The sequence below is a fragment of the Hyperoodon ampullatus genome, assembly GCF_949752795.1.
Source record: "Hyperoodon ampullatus genome assembly, chromosome: 9".
NCBI classification, from domain to species: Eukaryota; Metazoa; Chordata; class Mammalia; order Artiodactyla; family Ziphiidae; genus Hyperoodon; species Hyperoodon ampullatus.
Genome location: NC_136922.1, coordinates 24,656,329 through 24,671,606, shown reverse-complemented (window position 1 = coordinate 24,671,606; position 15,278 = coordinate 24,656,329). Strand labels below are relative to the sequence as shown.

At 49.5% G+C, this 15,278-nt stretch overlaps 1 protein-coding gene across 1 annotated transcript in view; it reads right to left on the bottom strand.

Annotated features, from left to right (window-relative positions):
- The window catches only part of VOPP1 (VOPP1 WW domain binding protein), a gene marked incomplete at both ends in the record, with an annotated part of 62,372 nt that overhangs the window by 15,589 nt on the left and 31,505 nt on the right, over window positions 1-15,278 (bottom strand). Inside the window, one exon of the mRNA XM_079711304.1 lies at window positions 12,109-12,167. Coding sequence (XP_079567430.1) covers window positions 12,109-12,167 — 59 coding nt within the window. The remainder of the gene's footprint in view (window positions 1-12,108; window positions 12,168-15,278) is intronic.

The following is a 15,278-nucleotide window of genomic DNA, read 5'->3' as shown; positions in this document are numbered from 1 at the left end:
AAAGTAGTTGGGAGAAAGACACAATTTGATGCAAGACCTTGGACACTGAATTTGTAGGTAATTCCAGTACAAATTGACTTGTTTTATGTAGAAAAATACGTAGAAAATAGCTCCCTATAAAATATTAGTTTAAGGGCTTCCCTGGTGGCGCAGTGGTTGAGAGTCCGCCTGCCGATGCAGGGGACACGGGTTCGTGCCCCGGTCCGGGAAGATCCCACATGCCGCGGAGTGGCTGGGCCCGTAAACCATGGCCGCTGAGCCTGCGCATCCGGAGCCTGTGCTCGGCCACAGGAGAGGCCACAACAGTGAGAGGCCCGCGTACCGCAAAAAAAAAAAAAAGAGGAAGGAAGGAAGGAACAGAGGGAGGGAGAGAGAGAAAGAAGGAAAGGAAAGGAAAAGAAAAAGAAAAGAGATGGAGGGCTTCCCTGGTGGCACAGTGGTTAAGAATCTGCCTGCCAATTCAGGGGACACAGGTTCAAGCCCTGGTCCAGGAAGATCCCACATGCCGCACAACAACTAAGCCCACGCTCCACAACTACTGAACCTGCGCTCTAGAGCCCGTGAGCCACAACTACTGAGCACGCATGCCCAGAGCCCATGCTCTGCAACAAGAGAAGCCACCGCGATGAGAAGCTCACGCACCGCAACGAAGAGCAGCCCCCGCTCGCCACAACTAGAGAAAGTCCGCGCACAGCAACGAAGACCCAATGCAGCCAAAAATAAATAAAGAAAATAAATAAAAATTTTAAAAAACTTTAAAAAAGAAAGAGCTGGATGCAATACCCCTCTCCCTACAACCTGAGAATGTGACTGCTACAGCATGCCTTCCATATTTTCATTCAAATCAATTATAAAATAGTGATGATGGAGCCAATGGTCAATTCCATTAAAGACCTTCCTTCCATGGTGGTATTTTACTAATCATACTTTTATAGGTACAGCTATTACACCAGCCACAAATCTACCTAACTGGCCTGTTTGTTTAGACCAGACTTTCTATCTTATCAGCTGAAATACGGAGTGAGTCGCTATTAAATGTCTTCATGCAACTTGGGCACGCTGTCAAGTCACAGATCTCCCCGCCTCACGGTCCCATTGACAAAATGAGCCCAACCTCACAGGACATTAATAGGCAAACCCAAATTAGTTCCAAATGATCACAAAAGGCCCCTTTAATAATCTCTCTTAGATGATTCTCCTGAAGCCTTCACGTAGGTTCCCTGCCATTCTGCGTTGGGTGATGAGCCCACTTTTCATCTTTTGCACGTCTGCTGTTAAAATCTCACCCCAGTAGGCTGCTTGTTTCCTTAGCATACTGACATCCTGGGAATTCCCGCCTCTTCCCTCCTTAAACCAGGTCTCTGTGATCTCCATGACATTTCAGGTTTCCCACTAATTCCCTGAAGCACGCTTCCCATTCAGATGGATATCAATGTGTCACAGCCATCTCTTTCGCAATATTGAGTCTATCATCCTAAAATATACTACTCACCACCAATTCTACCTTCCTATAACAAGCTTTTAAAATATTATTTAATGTTTCAATATTTATTTATTTTTAGCCTTATTATGGCCTAACACGGCAGACCATCTCTCCAGCCTTTCCTTTAGGGCCCAAACCTGCCATGGGAAAGTTCTCCATTTGAACGAAGTAGCAGAACCCTTCACCTGTGGGCGCATAACAGGAAAGGAGGCAGCCCAGGAGGAACCTCTGCAGCTTCAGGTGGTCACTCTGTGATGAGCACTCTGGAGAGCAGTGGTTCTCAACCCTGGCTCACATCCCAATTACTGGGCAGCTTTAAGACACGCCTCTGCCTGTGGGTTGGTAATCGCTCCTCAGGTGAGTCTAGGACACAGCCGGGACGGAGAACCACCCGCTTGTCGGTGTTTCCTCTCGGGGCACCCGGCGGGAACATAGCAGGGGAGGAGACGCTGTTTTGCCTTTCCTGATCGGTTTTTTTTTTTTTTTGCTGTACGCGGGCCTCTCACTGTTGTGGCCTTTCCCGTTGCGGAGCACAGGCTCCGGACGCGCAGGCTCAGCGGCCATGGCTCACAGGCCCAGCCACTCCGCGGCATGTGGGATCTTCCCGGACCGGGGCACGAACCCGTGTCCCCTGCATCAGCAGGTGGACTCTCAACCACTGCGCCACCAGGGAAGCCCCTGATCGGTTTTTTTTAAAAAACAGTTCTATTACCTGAGCTTCCTTAAGTCCTGAAAGCACTCGGCCACGTGGGTTCAAGTCCCAGTCTGGGTTTTGGCCAAGACTCGAACCTGGCCAAAACCCACAGTATTCCAACTGAGATCACACACCTGGTTTTAGGACCTGGTTAAGAGCAGGGGTGGCATATTCACCCTATATGCACTTGGGAGTGACCCAGGGGGTGCATCTGAAGCCTTGGCTTGGCCATTCTATGGCTTTGTGACCTTGGAAAAGTCACTTAACCATCCAAAAACTCAGTTTCACAATCTGAGTAACACTTAGAGCCTCACTCCGCCCCATTCATTCGCAAAGTAGGTTTAGAAAAAAACAGCAAACCGGGCTTCCCTGGTGGCGCAGTGGTTAAGAATCCGCCTGCCAATGCAGGGGACACGGGTTCGAGCCCTGGTCCGGGAAGATCCCACATGCCGCGGAGCAACTAAGCCCGAGTGCCACAACTACTGAGCCTGCGTGCCTAGAGCCCATGCTCCGCAACAAGAGAAGCCACCGCCATGAGAAGCTCGCGCACCGCAACGAAGAGTAGCCCCCGCTCCCTGCAACTAGAGAAAGGCCACGTGCAGCAATGAAGACCCAACACAGCCAAAAAAAAAAAAAAAAAAAAAAAAACAGTTCTATTGAAGTATAATTGATATACAAAGAACTGTACATATTTAATAGGTACAATTTGTTGAGTTTGGACACATACAAACCCGTGACATCATCATCACACAAGAGGTAATAGACATATTCTCATAAGTTTCAATATTGAATATCTGTGAGAAAAAGTGATTTCAAAAGAACTTTCAGGCTTCCCTGGTGGTGCAGTGGTTACAAATCCGCCTGCCAGTGCAGGGGACACGGGTTCGAGCCCCAGTCCAGGAAGATCTCACATGCTGCAGAGCAACTAAGCCCATGCACCACAACTACCGAGCCTGTACTCTAGAGCCCGTGAGCCACAACTACTGAGCCCACGTGCCACAACTACTGAAGCCCACGCGCCTAGAGCCCGTGCTCCGCAACAAGAGAAGCCACGGCAATGAGAAGCCCATGCACCGCAACAAAGAGTAGCCCCCGCTCGCCACAACTAGAGAAAGCCCGCGTGCAGCAACAAAGACCCAACGCAGACAAAAATAAATAAATTAAATTTAAATAAAAAAGAACTTTCATCTCTCCAGTCACAGGTTTTAGACCTTATACGTGTCTGGCTGTCAAGTCAAAAATTTCACAGATCTGAGGATGAATTGATGGTTCTTTCTGTCAATCTCAGCTGACAATTCATATGTCAGAATATTTTCCTTCCAGTCTGACTTGATTTCCCTGACAGGCGGGGATGTGCCCGTCTGTGGAAACAGATGGTTAGAGTTTGATGACCTTTTAACACTTCATAGCAAAGTCACACATCTCTGGGCTCTAAAGAGGGGACCACAGTGGCTCTGATGAGACCTGACCTTGAGCCTTTGGGGATTGGCAGAGTCAATCCCTGGGAGTCATTCCTCCAGAGACACATCTTTTACCAGAAAACATCTCAAACTGGAATAAACCAAAATTGCTTGTACTTAGGGTGGCTTATGGGGTTTACATAGGGAAATTCCACTCTACTTCTTCCACGGAGAAAGTATTATAAGTGCTTACTATAAGCCCTAAAATTAACAGACCAAATGGGTTAGAAAGTGCTCATTTCCTTGCCATTTTAACCCTTGAACAGCTGCTGCCTCCAAGCCCAGCTGCCCCCGGAACTGAGTGAGCGGACGAGGAAAGATGGCCTAGACGCTTTCCCATGACTGCTGACCTTTGCTGGCTCCAGATTTTGAAACTCTGCCCTTGTGTTTCTGGGGTAGAGGTTTCTCCTCTTCCTCCTTTCAGTAAATTGCTGATCATTTAATATCAGTTCTATTCAACTCTAACCTGGAAAACAAGAAACTTATCCTTCTATAGCTTGGGTTGATTAACCCTCAGGTTAAAAAATAAACACTGGTCAGTGAGGTAATACTGAAAATGAAAAACAGAAGTCCTCCTATGATTTTATAGAATTGAAACCCGATACTAGGTTTCATTTCACTGAAATAACACAAGTAAGGCAAATATAAATGGCATGATGAGTGTGGCCATGAGCTCTGGAAAGCAGACAGCTTCCAGTCCCCATTAGCTCAAAAATCTAGAAACCTCGGGGGCTTCCCTGGTAGCGCAGTGGTTGAGAGTCCGCCTGCCGATGCAGGGGACACGGGTTCATGCCCCAGTCCGGGAAGATCCCACATGCCGCGGAGCGGCTGGGCCCGTGAGCCATGGCCGCTGAGCCTGCGCGTCCAGAGCCTGTGCTCCGCAATGGGAGAGGCCACAGCAGTGAGAGGCCCGCGTACCGCAAAAAAAAAAAAATCTAGAAACCTGGATTCAGGTTGACACCCAGCTGACTTTCTCAGCTTGACTTTTACTTGAGTTGGTTGAACTTTCCTTTCCTGCTCAGAACTCTCAAATCTACATTCTGTCCGTGGACCCTCCTGAGCTGCAGAGGCAAAGCCCCACTGCCTGGATGCTCTGCAAGAACTTCAACTCACCGCCCCCCCTCCCTTCTGTGAAACCCCTGGCTGAACCTGTTCTCTGCACCCTCTCTCACTGTCTGCCAAGCAGAGACCACTCTTCAGCCCCACACTGATGCTTCTGAGATACATTCGGGCCCACCGACTGGTCTCTCAGCCCATCTTCACTGAAGGAGACCCTCCACACTGTGCCCTTACTACACAGCAACGTCCTTAGCTCCAGCCTCCACCTCCCAGCCCAGCGCTGTGCCAGCAGCCTTCTGAGAGGCCAAGCTGGTGCTGTTGCCTTGCTTTGTGCAGAAGGAAGTCTCAGCTCCTCAGAAGGACATTCAAGGCCCCTCCCCCTCCTTATTCATCTCAGCCCCTGCCGTCAGCAGGGCAGCCTACACTCCAGCCTTGTGGTGCCCCAAATACACTCTCACTAGAGCCTCTGAAACTGCTCCTCAGCCGTCAGAGATCAGCTCTGTGAGGTCTTTCTCAGCACCATCCCCTCGTCCTCCCTGCCAGGCCAGGATCCTCCCTTTGCTGGGTCTCCAGCTGTGACCACGTACAATATTTGTTCACCGTTAAAGGCATCTATAGATCCGCCACCAGACCATGAGCTTAAGAGCAATCCTGTCTCATTCCTCTATGTATATAGCCCAGGTGCCTACCATGGTTCCCGGCACATCATATGTGTTTGCCTTGAGCGGAAGTGATGTCGCAGAAGAAAGAGACTCCCTAGGATGAGACAACACATAACTAACAAGAACCCAGAGTGCAAAGCGTCCTCTGATTACGGTGTTACACCCAGTGGTGCTGAGGATGGTCAAAAGCAGCTGCTCTCACACCCTGATGGCCGGTTATATCATGACAATGTTTGGGAAACTAACAGCAATTTATTAAAATATGAAACAAGCATAACCTTTGCTTCATCAATTCTATTTCTGCAAATCCATCTCACAACAAAATAAGCTCTAGTATGTGTAGGAAGATGTTTAGTGAGTACGGGGGCGTATCAGAATCCTTTCTCCAAACTCTGGGGACCAGGTATGTGGAGACTGAGAACTGTCTGGATTCATGAATTATAAGATATGTAACCACGTGCTACGTAACATTACCAGCAGAAATCTGCACTGAAATACACAAAACATCTGTTAAAGTTCTCAAACAAGGAGGCCGTTAGCCTGAGGGGGCTCTGACAGTTGTGTTGTCTTTGGAAGCAAACTGAAACCTAAGGCAGAGTGGATTCCTGTGAATGCCTCAAGTTGGGAAGGAAACCAATGACCAACAGCCAACAGGACTTTCCCAGACTAGGCAATCTCTTAAACTGTAGCCAATCACATCACTTCCTTGTTTGATTCTCTATAAACACCTCGCCCCTGGCTTCTGGCGGTGGAATGCTCATCACTGCCCAATTTGAATGGATGTTTCCTCAAATAAACTCTTGAAAACTTTAATATGCCTCCGTTTATATTTTAGCACATCATACTAAATGGAATTCTAAAAAGAATTTTAAAAGCCTTGTGTTGTCCAAATACATTCCTGCTACCAATTATTAAAAAATTTGTTTATGAGCACTGTCTCAAATTTTGGAATAACAGATAAGGAACTGCAGACCTTCAGTAGTAAAAACAAAACAGAAGTGGCACAACCTAAATGTACAATGATTATAATGGCATGTGTAAATGAACTATGGTACCTCCCCAGGGAACACTCTGTCATTAAGAAAAACAATGAGGTTGCTTTGTATACTGATTTAGAAGAAGATTTATAATCTATAGTTAAGGAAAAAAAATCCAGTTACAGAATATAGAGAGAAACATGACATTTTAGAGGCTGTCGTAGTCTGTTCCGGCTGCTATAACAAAATACTACCGACTGGGTGGCTTACAAACAACATAACTTTACTTCTCACAGTTCTGGGGGCTGGGAGGTCCGAGATCAAGCTCATGGTTGTGTTTTGGTGAGGGCCCCCTTCTGGTTCCCAGCCTGTGTCCCCACACGGTGGACAGGGCCAGGGAGCCCTCTGGAGGCTCTTTTACAAGAGCAGGAATCCCACTTACACAGGCTCCACCCTCAGGACCTCAGCTCTTCCCAAAGGCCTTACTTCCTAGTACTAACACCTTTGCGGGTTAGGACTCCACATGTGAATTCTGGGGGGACACAAATATTCAGACCACAACAGGAGTCTAGCGATCTGAAAGGGGGATTACGGGGAAACCTTTCTCCCTGTTCTAAGGACGTGAAGATGCCCCCAACTTACACCAGCCGTCTTCAATGAGAAGCCCAGCAACAAGGAGTGAGGGAGAAGAAAAATTCTTCTTTAGAGTATCTGTCCCCAGACCAGACACCTCCCCCTCCCCAGGCTGCTTCCAAAGGCTGTGCTCAGCTGCTTCACCAGCTGAAGCCCCCCTGCCCTGCCCCACCCTGCACACACCTCAGGCTCCCCAAGCTGCTGGGGAGCTGGGCACAGAGGGCACAGGGCACCGGGCCCAGGTCACAACACAGCCTGCTACTGCTCGGGGGGACCTTGTGTCTTTGGTGTCCCCTTGGCACCAACCTCCTAGCTGGGTGCGGGCTCTGCAAAGCCTGAATCTGGGATCTTGATCTGACACCTGCAAACACTTCACCCATTCACACCATTAATTATTCACAGCAGAGAAATGAACCCAAAGGACAAGATAAACCAGGGTAATGTGAGTACTTTGAAAGAAGCTTCAACACTCCAATGGGAAACTTGGGCATAGGGCCTGAAAATGGCCTGGTCGAAATCGATAGCCAGAGAAGAGCAGTGCTGGAAGGAACGGCCCTTCCTAGAGCCGCAGGAGATGGGCCTGAGGCCTGCCTCCGTGTCTCTACTCCCAAGGTTGGTACACGCTCACTCCCTCCCCCGTGGCGGTGGTGTGCACGTAACAGGTACTCAACAAAGTCCACACATCAGGGTCATCAGTGCATGACCCTGACGTGTGTCCTCACTCACTGTCTTATGCGTCCTATCTTTCTTTTGTGTATCTGACCAAAGTGCTTTCCATCCATCCGTTCCCTTTCGCTCTCTCCTTTGAGCTGGGCAGTTGGGGATTCCCTCAAGTCTCAGTGGAGATGATTAAGACAAGTGTCCCCACATTCTCTCCTTCAGTGGTATTTAGAGCTGAACCAAAAAGTAGAATAAGTGTGCAAACACAACACCCAGGACCCAAATGCCCTGCAGCTCTGTTCCATCCACGTGGCGGCCAGAGGTGTGACCCAGTCACACAATAAGACCCCTGAAGACACTGTGGGCCCAGGTGGATGCTTAGCAACTCCTGCTGTCAATTACTTCATTTGTAAAACTAGGTAGGGAGGGTCTTAAGGTTTCCTTAGTATTCCAAGAGAATATAGGTAAATCAAGGACCCCCTTTGGGTCCTTTCCCACTGGCCAGCTCTACAGAGCGCCACTGGTTCATCTTGTTTTTAAATCACTGGTGTCTAGTTAAGAAGACCCAACCCATTTCTAACCTACCCTCAATTTTCTGGAAGGAATTACCAGATCCAATTCTATTCATAAAGAACAGGAAACATGTACATCTAAATCACCAGCTTTCTCTGGCTTGTTTAAAATCAAATGAAAACAGTCACGGTTTAAGTAAGCATCCATGTACCTGACTGCCACGAAGGCCCAGTTCAGCACCTAATAAGACGTCTCAGGAACCTCAGAGTCTGGAGCAGTGAGTGGTCACAGGCTCCCAGATCCATTCCACCATCTGACTGTGTGATTAACATCTCCTCCCCACTGCTGTGTCAATACTAAGACCTGCAGAAGAAAGATGACTCACGGCTTAGAAAGGAAATGTTAGGTGATTGCTTTGTACTTGGCAAGCAGGTTGGACCCTTAATGCACTAAAATCTATCTTACAACTGTACCCTTGTCTCTGCTACAACACATAAGCCTGCTTGGTCGTTCATTGTTTGTTCTCTATGCTCTAAATTATTCTGCACAGCCAGCCAGAGGGTGTCATAGAATTAAGCAGTATAAGACCTTGGAGATTATATAGCCCAGGAAGTTGGGGCCCAGGAAGGTTAGGAGATTTGATCAAGATCACAGAGTCACCTAATGGCAGAGCAGGGCTAGAGGTCTCTTGACGTTAGGGCCCTAAAACAATTTCCATCACTGAAGAATGACAGTGAGTCACCCTTTCCTTCCCCAACCCTGCTCGAGGCCACCACGTGTGCGTTAATAAATGAGTACCGAGTGCTTTCCATGTGCCTGGCCGTGTGTCAGCACAGAAGATAGAACTCGTGCCCTCAACGATCCCCCAGTCTAGGGAGGAAACAATGGATGTTTTATTTCAGCAACAGTAAGTCCAAGGATGGAGCGTGGTGCCAAAGGACGAGAAGGACACAGGTCCCTCAGCTGAAACGGAGGGAAAAGAAGGGAGGGGAGGAGAGAGGGACCACCCTCGAAAGCTCTCGGAAGAGTATACATGTAGCAAAAGCTCAGAAAAGCCCACCGCATGCCGTAAGCACTCAATGAATTCAGCTGTTACTATTCTTAGTCTTTGTATTATGATTAATTCCCGGACAATTTCCTCGCCGCTATGGAGGGCTCCGCCTCAGCTACAGTCTGGGAAAACTCAGGCACGCACTCTGCTCTGTCTTGGTCTGAGGGAGACACGGAAGCATGGGTGGCTCCTGGTGAGTGCTGGCGGGTGTGCCAGGGAACTGAGGTCCTTCCACCACCGTGAACTTCGGAGAAGGCCCTGAGGTCCCTGGGCCCCAGACTTGGAGACTCGCACGAGTCCAAGCGGCCGACACAGACTCAGCACCCTCCGCCTTCCACCTGGTTCTGCTAACCACCTCTGCCCTTGGACACTCACGTCCTTCCGCGGACGGCGGGCAAGCGAGCCTCGGGGCTACAGATCTCAGCAGAAAGCGTGACATTTCTCGTCGACAGAGAGACACTGCTCCTGACCTGAGAGGCCCCCTCTGCCCACAAGGGGGTCGACTGTGGCCGTGGTGGTCCACCAGGGCCCCTCTGGACACTGGAGACAAGCGGAAGGGCCCTCCCAGAGTCACCAGGAGCGTACTCCACAGTGAGACAGGTTCGCCCATCCCTCCTGCCCCTCTCTGGGGCAGCAGTGACCATATCTAAAGTCAGGGGCCCCATCTGGTCACCTCTGGACACAGACCCACTGACCCTCTCCAAGCCACCAGGAAACTGTGAATATCAGTGATGATTACAGACACTAGGGACGCGCAGGGCAGTATCTACCCTCTCAGAAACTGAACGTGGTAGTGACCATGACCACAGCCACGTGACGCCAAGAACCAAGGCCTCGAGGCCAAGGGGTCTGCTGGCGAGAGCAGCTGAAGCAGAGCCAGGCCCCGTGCCCCATGCCTGCCCTCCTGCACACGCAGGAGCAGGGCCTGGGGTGCACCTCCCAGCAGGACAGGCGCTCCCGCCAGCCACCAGGGCATCGAAGTGCTCCAGGATGTGACACTGCACTGGGACTCTTCCCTGACAACTGCCACCTTGGTCTGCAGTGCCCTCTGGACTCTGAACACACAGGAAGGAAGCCAGGCCCTGTGCAGCCCCGTGTGGCCAGTGGCAAGGGCTCCTCAGCAGGCCCGTCCCCATCTGCTCACCTCGCCTACCCCTGCAGCAGACAGAGGGGCTGAATGAGCAAGTCCTCGGCCCAAGAACAACTCAAGTCGAGAATGAAAGCAAAGGGACGCAGCTGGTGAGGCCACGTGACCTCCCTGCTATTTTTAAATCACACTGTTGCTAAGAGGACGTATCTAGTAAGCTCAGAACCAAAGCACAAAAAAAGTACATTTTAGGACTTCCCTGGTGGTGCAGTAGTTAAGAATCTGCCTGCCAATGCAGGGGACAAGGGTTCGAGCCCTGGTCCAGGAAGGTTCCACATGCTGCGGAACAACTAAGCCTGTGCGCCACAACTACTGAGCCTGTGCTCTAGAGCCCACGAGCCACAACTACTGAGCCCGCAAGGCACAACTACTGAAGCCTGCACTCTAGAACCCATGAGCCACAACTACTGAGCCCATGAGCCACAACTACTGAAGCCTGCACTCTACAGCCCGCGAGCCACAACTACTGAGCCCGCGAGCCACAACTACTGCCCATTTCCCTGTGCTTCGTCCCCATTCACAGCCCAGCAACCTTCCCCAACTACACTGGTCTCTCTGAGATTAAAAACTCCCCAATAATGCCAGGTAAGAAAAACATACATCTTGGCCAATTAAGAACTAATCCTCTTTGCTACCATGTGTAGTATTTCCTGTCCAATCTCCCTATATACTAGAAAAGAGAGTGTTTCTGCTATAACACAATTATATGCATTACTGAAATTTCTCACGTTTCACAAAATTCAACACAAGAGTTTTGGGGAAAAATTAATTTGGCTCATTCCACTCAAAACTTACGGAACTTCAAAACACTATCAAAAATAATAATTAGGGCTTCCCTGGTGGCGCAGTGGTTGGGAGTCTGCCTGCCGATGCAGGGGACACGGGTTCGTGCCCCGGTCCAGGAAGATCCCACATGCCGCGGAGCGGCTGGGCCTGTGAGCCATGGCCGCTGAGCCTGCGCGTCCGGAGCCTGTGCTCCGCAACAGGAGAGGCCACAGCAGCGAGAGGCCCGCGTACTGCCAAAATAAATAAATAAATAAATAAAAATAATAATTAATAATCTAGAGAGTTAATCTGGCCACCTAGGCAGGTGGCTCAGCAGAGCTAGTGGCTAACACAGCAGATATTAAAAATACAGAAGAACAATAGGGAGAAAATATGGCAATGCTTTAATAAGAGTAATATTGGCAGGTGCTGAGGGCACAAGAAGAGGCATAACCTGCCCTGAGCCAAGAGCCATACAAGGCTGACTGCACCTGCCTGGGGGGGGGGGGGGGGTGCCAGGCTGGGTGACCCTTGTGATCACCGTCATCCCTCTCTCTCTCTCTCTCTCTCTCTCTCTCTCTCTCTCTCTCTCTCACAGTCACAGCAGCTGAGCTAAGTACTTTGTCCTGTCCTGCTCAAGTTCAAAATTCTTTCCCACTACCTTTGCTCCCTTTGCCTAGGAAGATATGTATAAACCAGCATAACTCTGGCCTTGTTCAGACATTTTGCCCTTTGTGACCAACCATGTACAAGCTAACATGCCTCAGAGAACAAAGCACCCAGAATTCCATGCTGTCCTCAGAGTAGCTGGTCTGGGCAGGGAGAGCATCCTTAGGGAGGTTGCCTGCTCATTGTGGGGTGGAGGCAGGTGAAACCAGGGGTGGAGGCCTCGTGAGGCTGGACATGCCCCATCCCATAACCAGTCCTGTGACCTATGAAAGAAATAATTCCCAGAGAAAGATGTGACCACAGAATCAAACCAACAGATAAGTGCAAATACTTACATATAATAGGTTGGATAGAGTCCTTCAAAATACCAGCAATGCTTTTTGGCCTCTGTGCACTGGAAATAGAAGGAAGAAAAGCTTTGTCAGTGAAAAGTAGTTTGCATATTGTTGAGAAGATCCCATGAGAAGAAACAAAGAAGGATGAGTGAATGCAGCTTAAAGTGTGAGAAGCAGGGGTTGGGGGGACGATGAACTAGAGGGAGATCCACCCCGAACATGACTTGTTATTTCTTCAAAATTTTTAAAAGAGAAGAAAACATAGGAAAACATCTATTTCCCTATAATTTTTCTAGCTTTTCATAGCTCTAAATACAAGGGGTGGGGGGACTTCCCTGGTGGTCCAGTGGCTAAGATTCTGTGCTCCCAATGCACGGGGCCCGGGTTCGATCCCTGGTCAGGGAACTAGATCCCACATACCGCAAGTAAGAGTTCGCAAGCCACAACTAAAGACCCAGCAGGCTGCAACGAAGATCCCGTGTGCCACAGCTAAGATGCAGCCCAGACAAATAAATAAATAAATAAATAAATGGGGATTAATAATTCATTAAAAATGCAGATTAAAAACAATCCATTCTTAAAAATTCACATGGTATGATACTTCAAATATCTAAAGAATGATAGAAGTAAATTATTACAAAGATTTCCCCCAATTTTTGGTTTTGAAAGACATTTCCCAGAGTCTTACCATTTCTAGACCTTTATATTTCAGAATACAGCTGACCCTCGAACAACGCAGAGGTTCGGGGCACCCACTGTCCACACAGTTGAAAATTTGCGTAGAACTTCGGTCAGCCCTCCGTCCCCACAGATCGTGTAATGCTGTCGTATTTACCACGGAAAACAATTCAGGTATAAGTGGATCAATGCAGTTCAAACTTACATTGTTCAAGGGTCCACTGTCTTCCAAAAGCCATATTCAAGTCGTTGACTCGCCAGTGGACACCTATGTCTGCCAGACTCCGTGAGGCAGAACTGACCTGACGCATCCGCGGGGGCCCTGCCCTTGCTCATTCCCAGGGAGGAGAAAGATGGAAGAGGGGGACAAGAAGGGACTTCTCTGTGCTTTCCAAGGAAGTTGATGCAGAACTTTCTGGAGGGGAGGGCAGGGAAGAGCAGGTGCGATGCCACCCTGGAGGCTTCAGTATCTCAAACACCTGACAAGTAAGAGGAAGCCAGTGGAACCAACTGCAAGTGAGCGCTCCAAGCAGAAACGCTCTGACCTAGCTGAGCAAGGCTCTTCTAAAATTACTCCACTCTAAAAATACACAACTTCCTGGGCTTCCCTGGTGGTGCAGTGGTTGAGAGTCCGCCTGCTGATGCAGGGGACACGGGTTCGTGCCCCGGTCCGGGAAGATCCCACATGCCGCGGAGCAGCTGGGCCCGTGAGCCATGGCCGCTAAGCCTGCGTGTCCTGAGCCTGTGCACCGCAACGGGAGAGGCCGCAACAGTGAGAGGCCCGCATACCGCAAAATAAATAAATGAATGAATGAATTAATGAATTAATTAAATACACAACTTCCTACCTCCATGATCCATGTTCATCGTTCCCTACCAGCAGGAAAAGGCACAGTGAAAACAAAGCTTTCTTTGGGCAAGGCAGGGACGAACTGTCTTGTCCAGCCCCTACCCCCGCGGGAGTATGGTGATGCCCTCCTGCCGCAGTCTGCCTGACAACTGTAGAAGTTCAGAAACAGACCCTAAATCTACTACAGAATGCCAAGGGAGAGGTGAGTTCAAATGTTATGTGTTGGCCTTCCCTGGTGGCGCAGTGGTTAAGAATCCGCCTGCCAATGCAGGGGACACGGGTTCGAGCCCTGGTCCGGGAAGATCCCGCATGCCGAGGAGCAACTAAGCCCATGTGCCACAACTACTGAGCCTGTGCTCTAGAGCCCGCGAGCCACAACTACTGAAGCCTGCACGTGTAGAGCCCGTGCTCTGCAACAAGAGAAGCCATGACAATGAGAAGCCTGTGCACCACAACAAAGAGTAGACCCCGCTCGCCGCAACTAGAGAAAGCCCACACGCAGCAACGAAGACCCAACACAGCCAAATAAATAAATTAATTAAAAAAATGTTATGTGTTATGCTGGCTAAATTAGATGAGCTATGAAAAGAGCATGAAACATGGGATTTAAAAATATATATATGCTTTAAGACACTCAGAAGCACATTCAGGCAGCCTGAAGTGACCCAGTTTTATTAATGGAAAATCAGTTTAATTTAGACTAGGTTAGCTCTTGTCCAGTTCAAGAAATGAAGTTCAGACAGCTGAAGAAATCAATTTATTTTGGCAAGGAAGAGCAATTTCAGGTCTCTGCCCTAAATTACAACTCATTTCACTACAGTCTTCTACAATAAACTGAGAAACTGGGTCTTATTTCCAGGTGGCATTTCCAACGTCTCTTCTTCATTCTCCATCACCACTAGAGACAGACACACTGTCTTGGAATTTGACACTCAAGTTCCACACACAGTCAAGAAACGGTGTCCCTGATGCCAGTCCCGAAGCTCAGGACACCAGAGCCCAAGTCCAAAACCCCTCCCTTGGACTTCCCTGGTGGCGCAGTGGTTAAGAATCCGCCTGCCAATGCAGGGGACATGGGTTCCGAGCCCTGGTCCGGGAAGATCCCACATGCTGCAGAGCAACGAAGCCCGTGCACCACAACTACTGAGCCTGTGCTCTAGAGCCCAAGTGCCACAACTACTGAGCCCACGTGCCTAGTGCCCGTGCTCTGCAACAAGAGGAGCCACCGCAATGAGAAGCCCGCGCACCCCAAGGAAGACCCAACGCAGCCAAAATTAAATAAATTAAAAAAAAAAAAAACCTCCCTTCCTGCTGCCCTGGCCACCCCAAAAGGCATCTCAATGGAGACTCAGGGAAATGGGCCCATATTTTTTTTTAAATCCACTCTCCCCGGCCCAAAGAGATTCCCTAAGTGCCATCACGGAGCTCCTACACAGGCCACCACTTTGCCAGGAGTGACCCCATGGAGGAAGCGGGGATTAACGCTCACACGAAACTTACAAGAACACCCTCTCCTCCTGGGCCCTCAGATGCCAAGGTCACTAGTTCCACCCACGCTAGCTCAGACCTCCCACAATCTCTTCCCAGCGTTTGCTGGGGTATCCAGGAACTCCACTGGTGCTTGTTGGTTACTCTTGCTCAG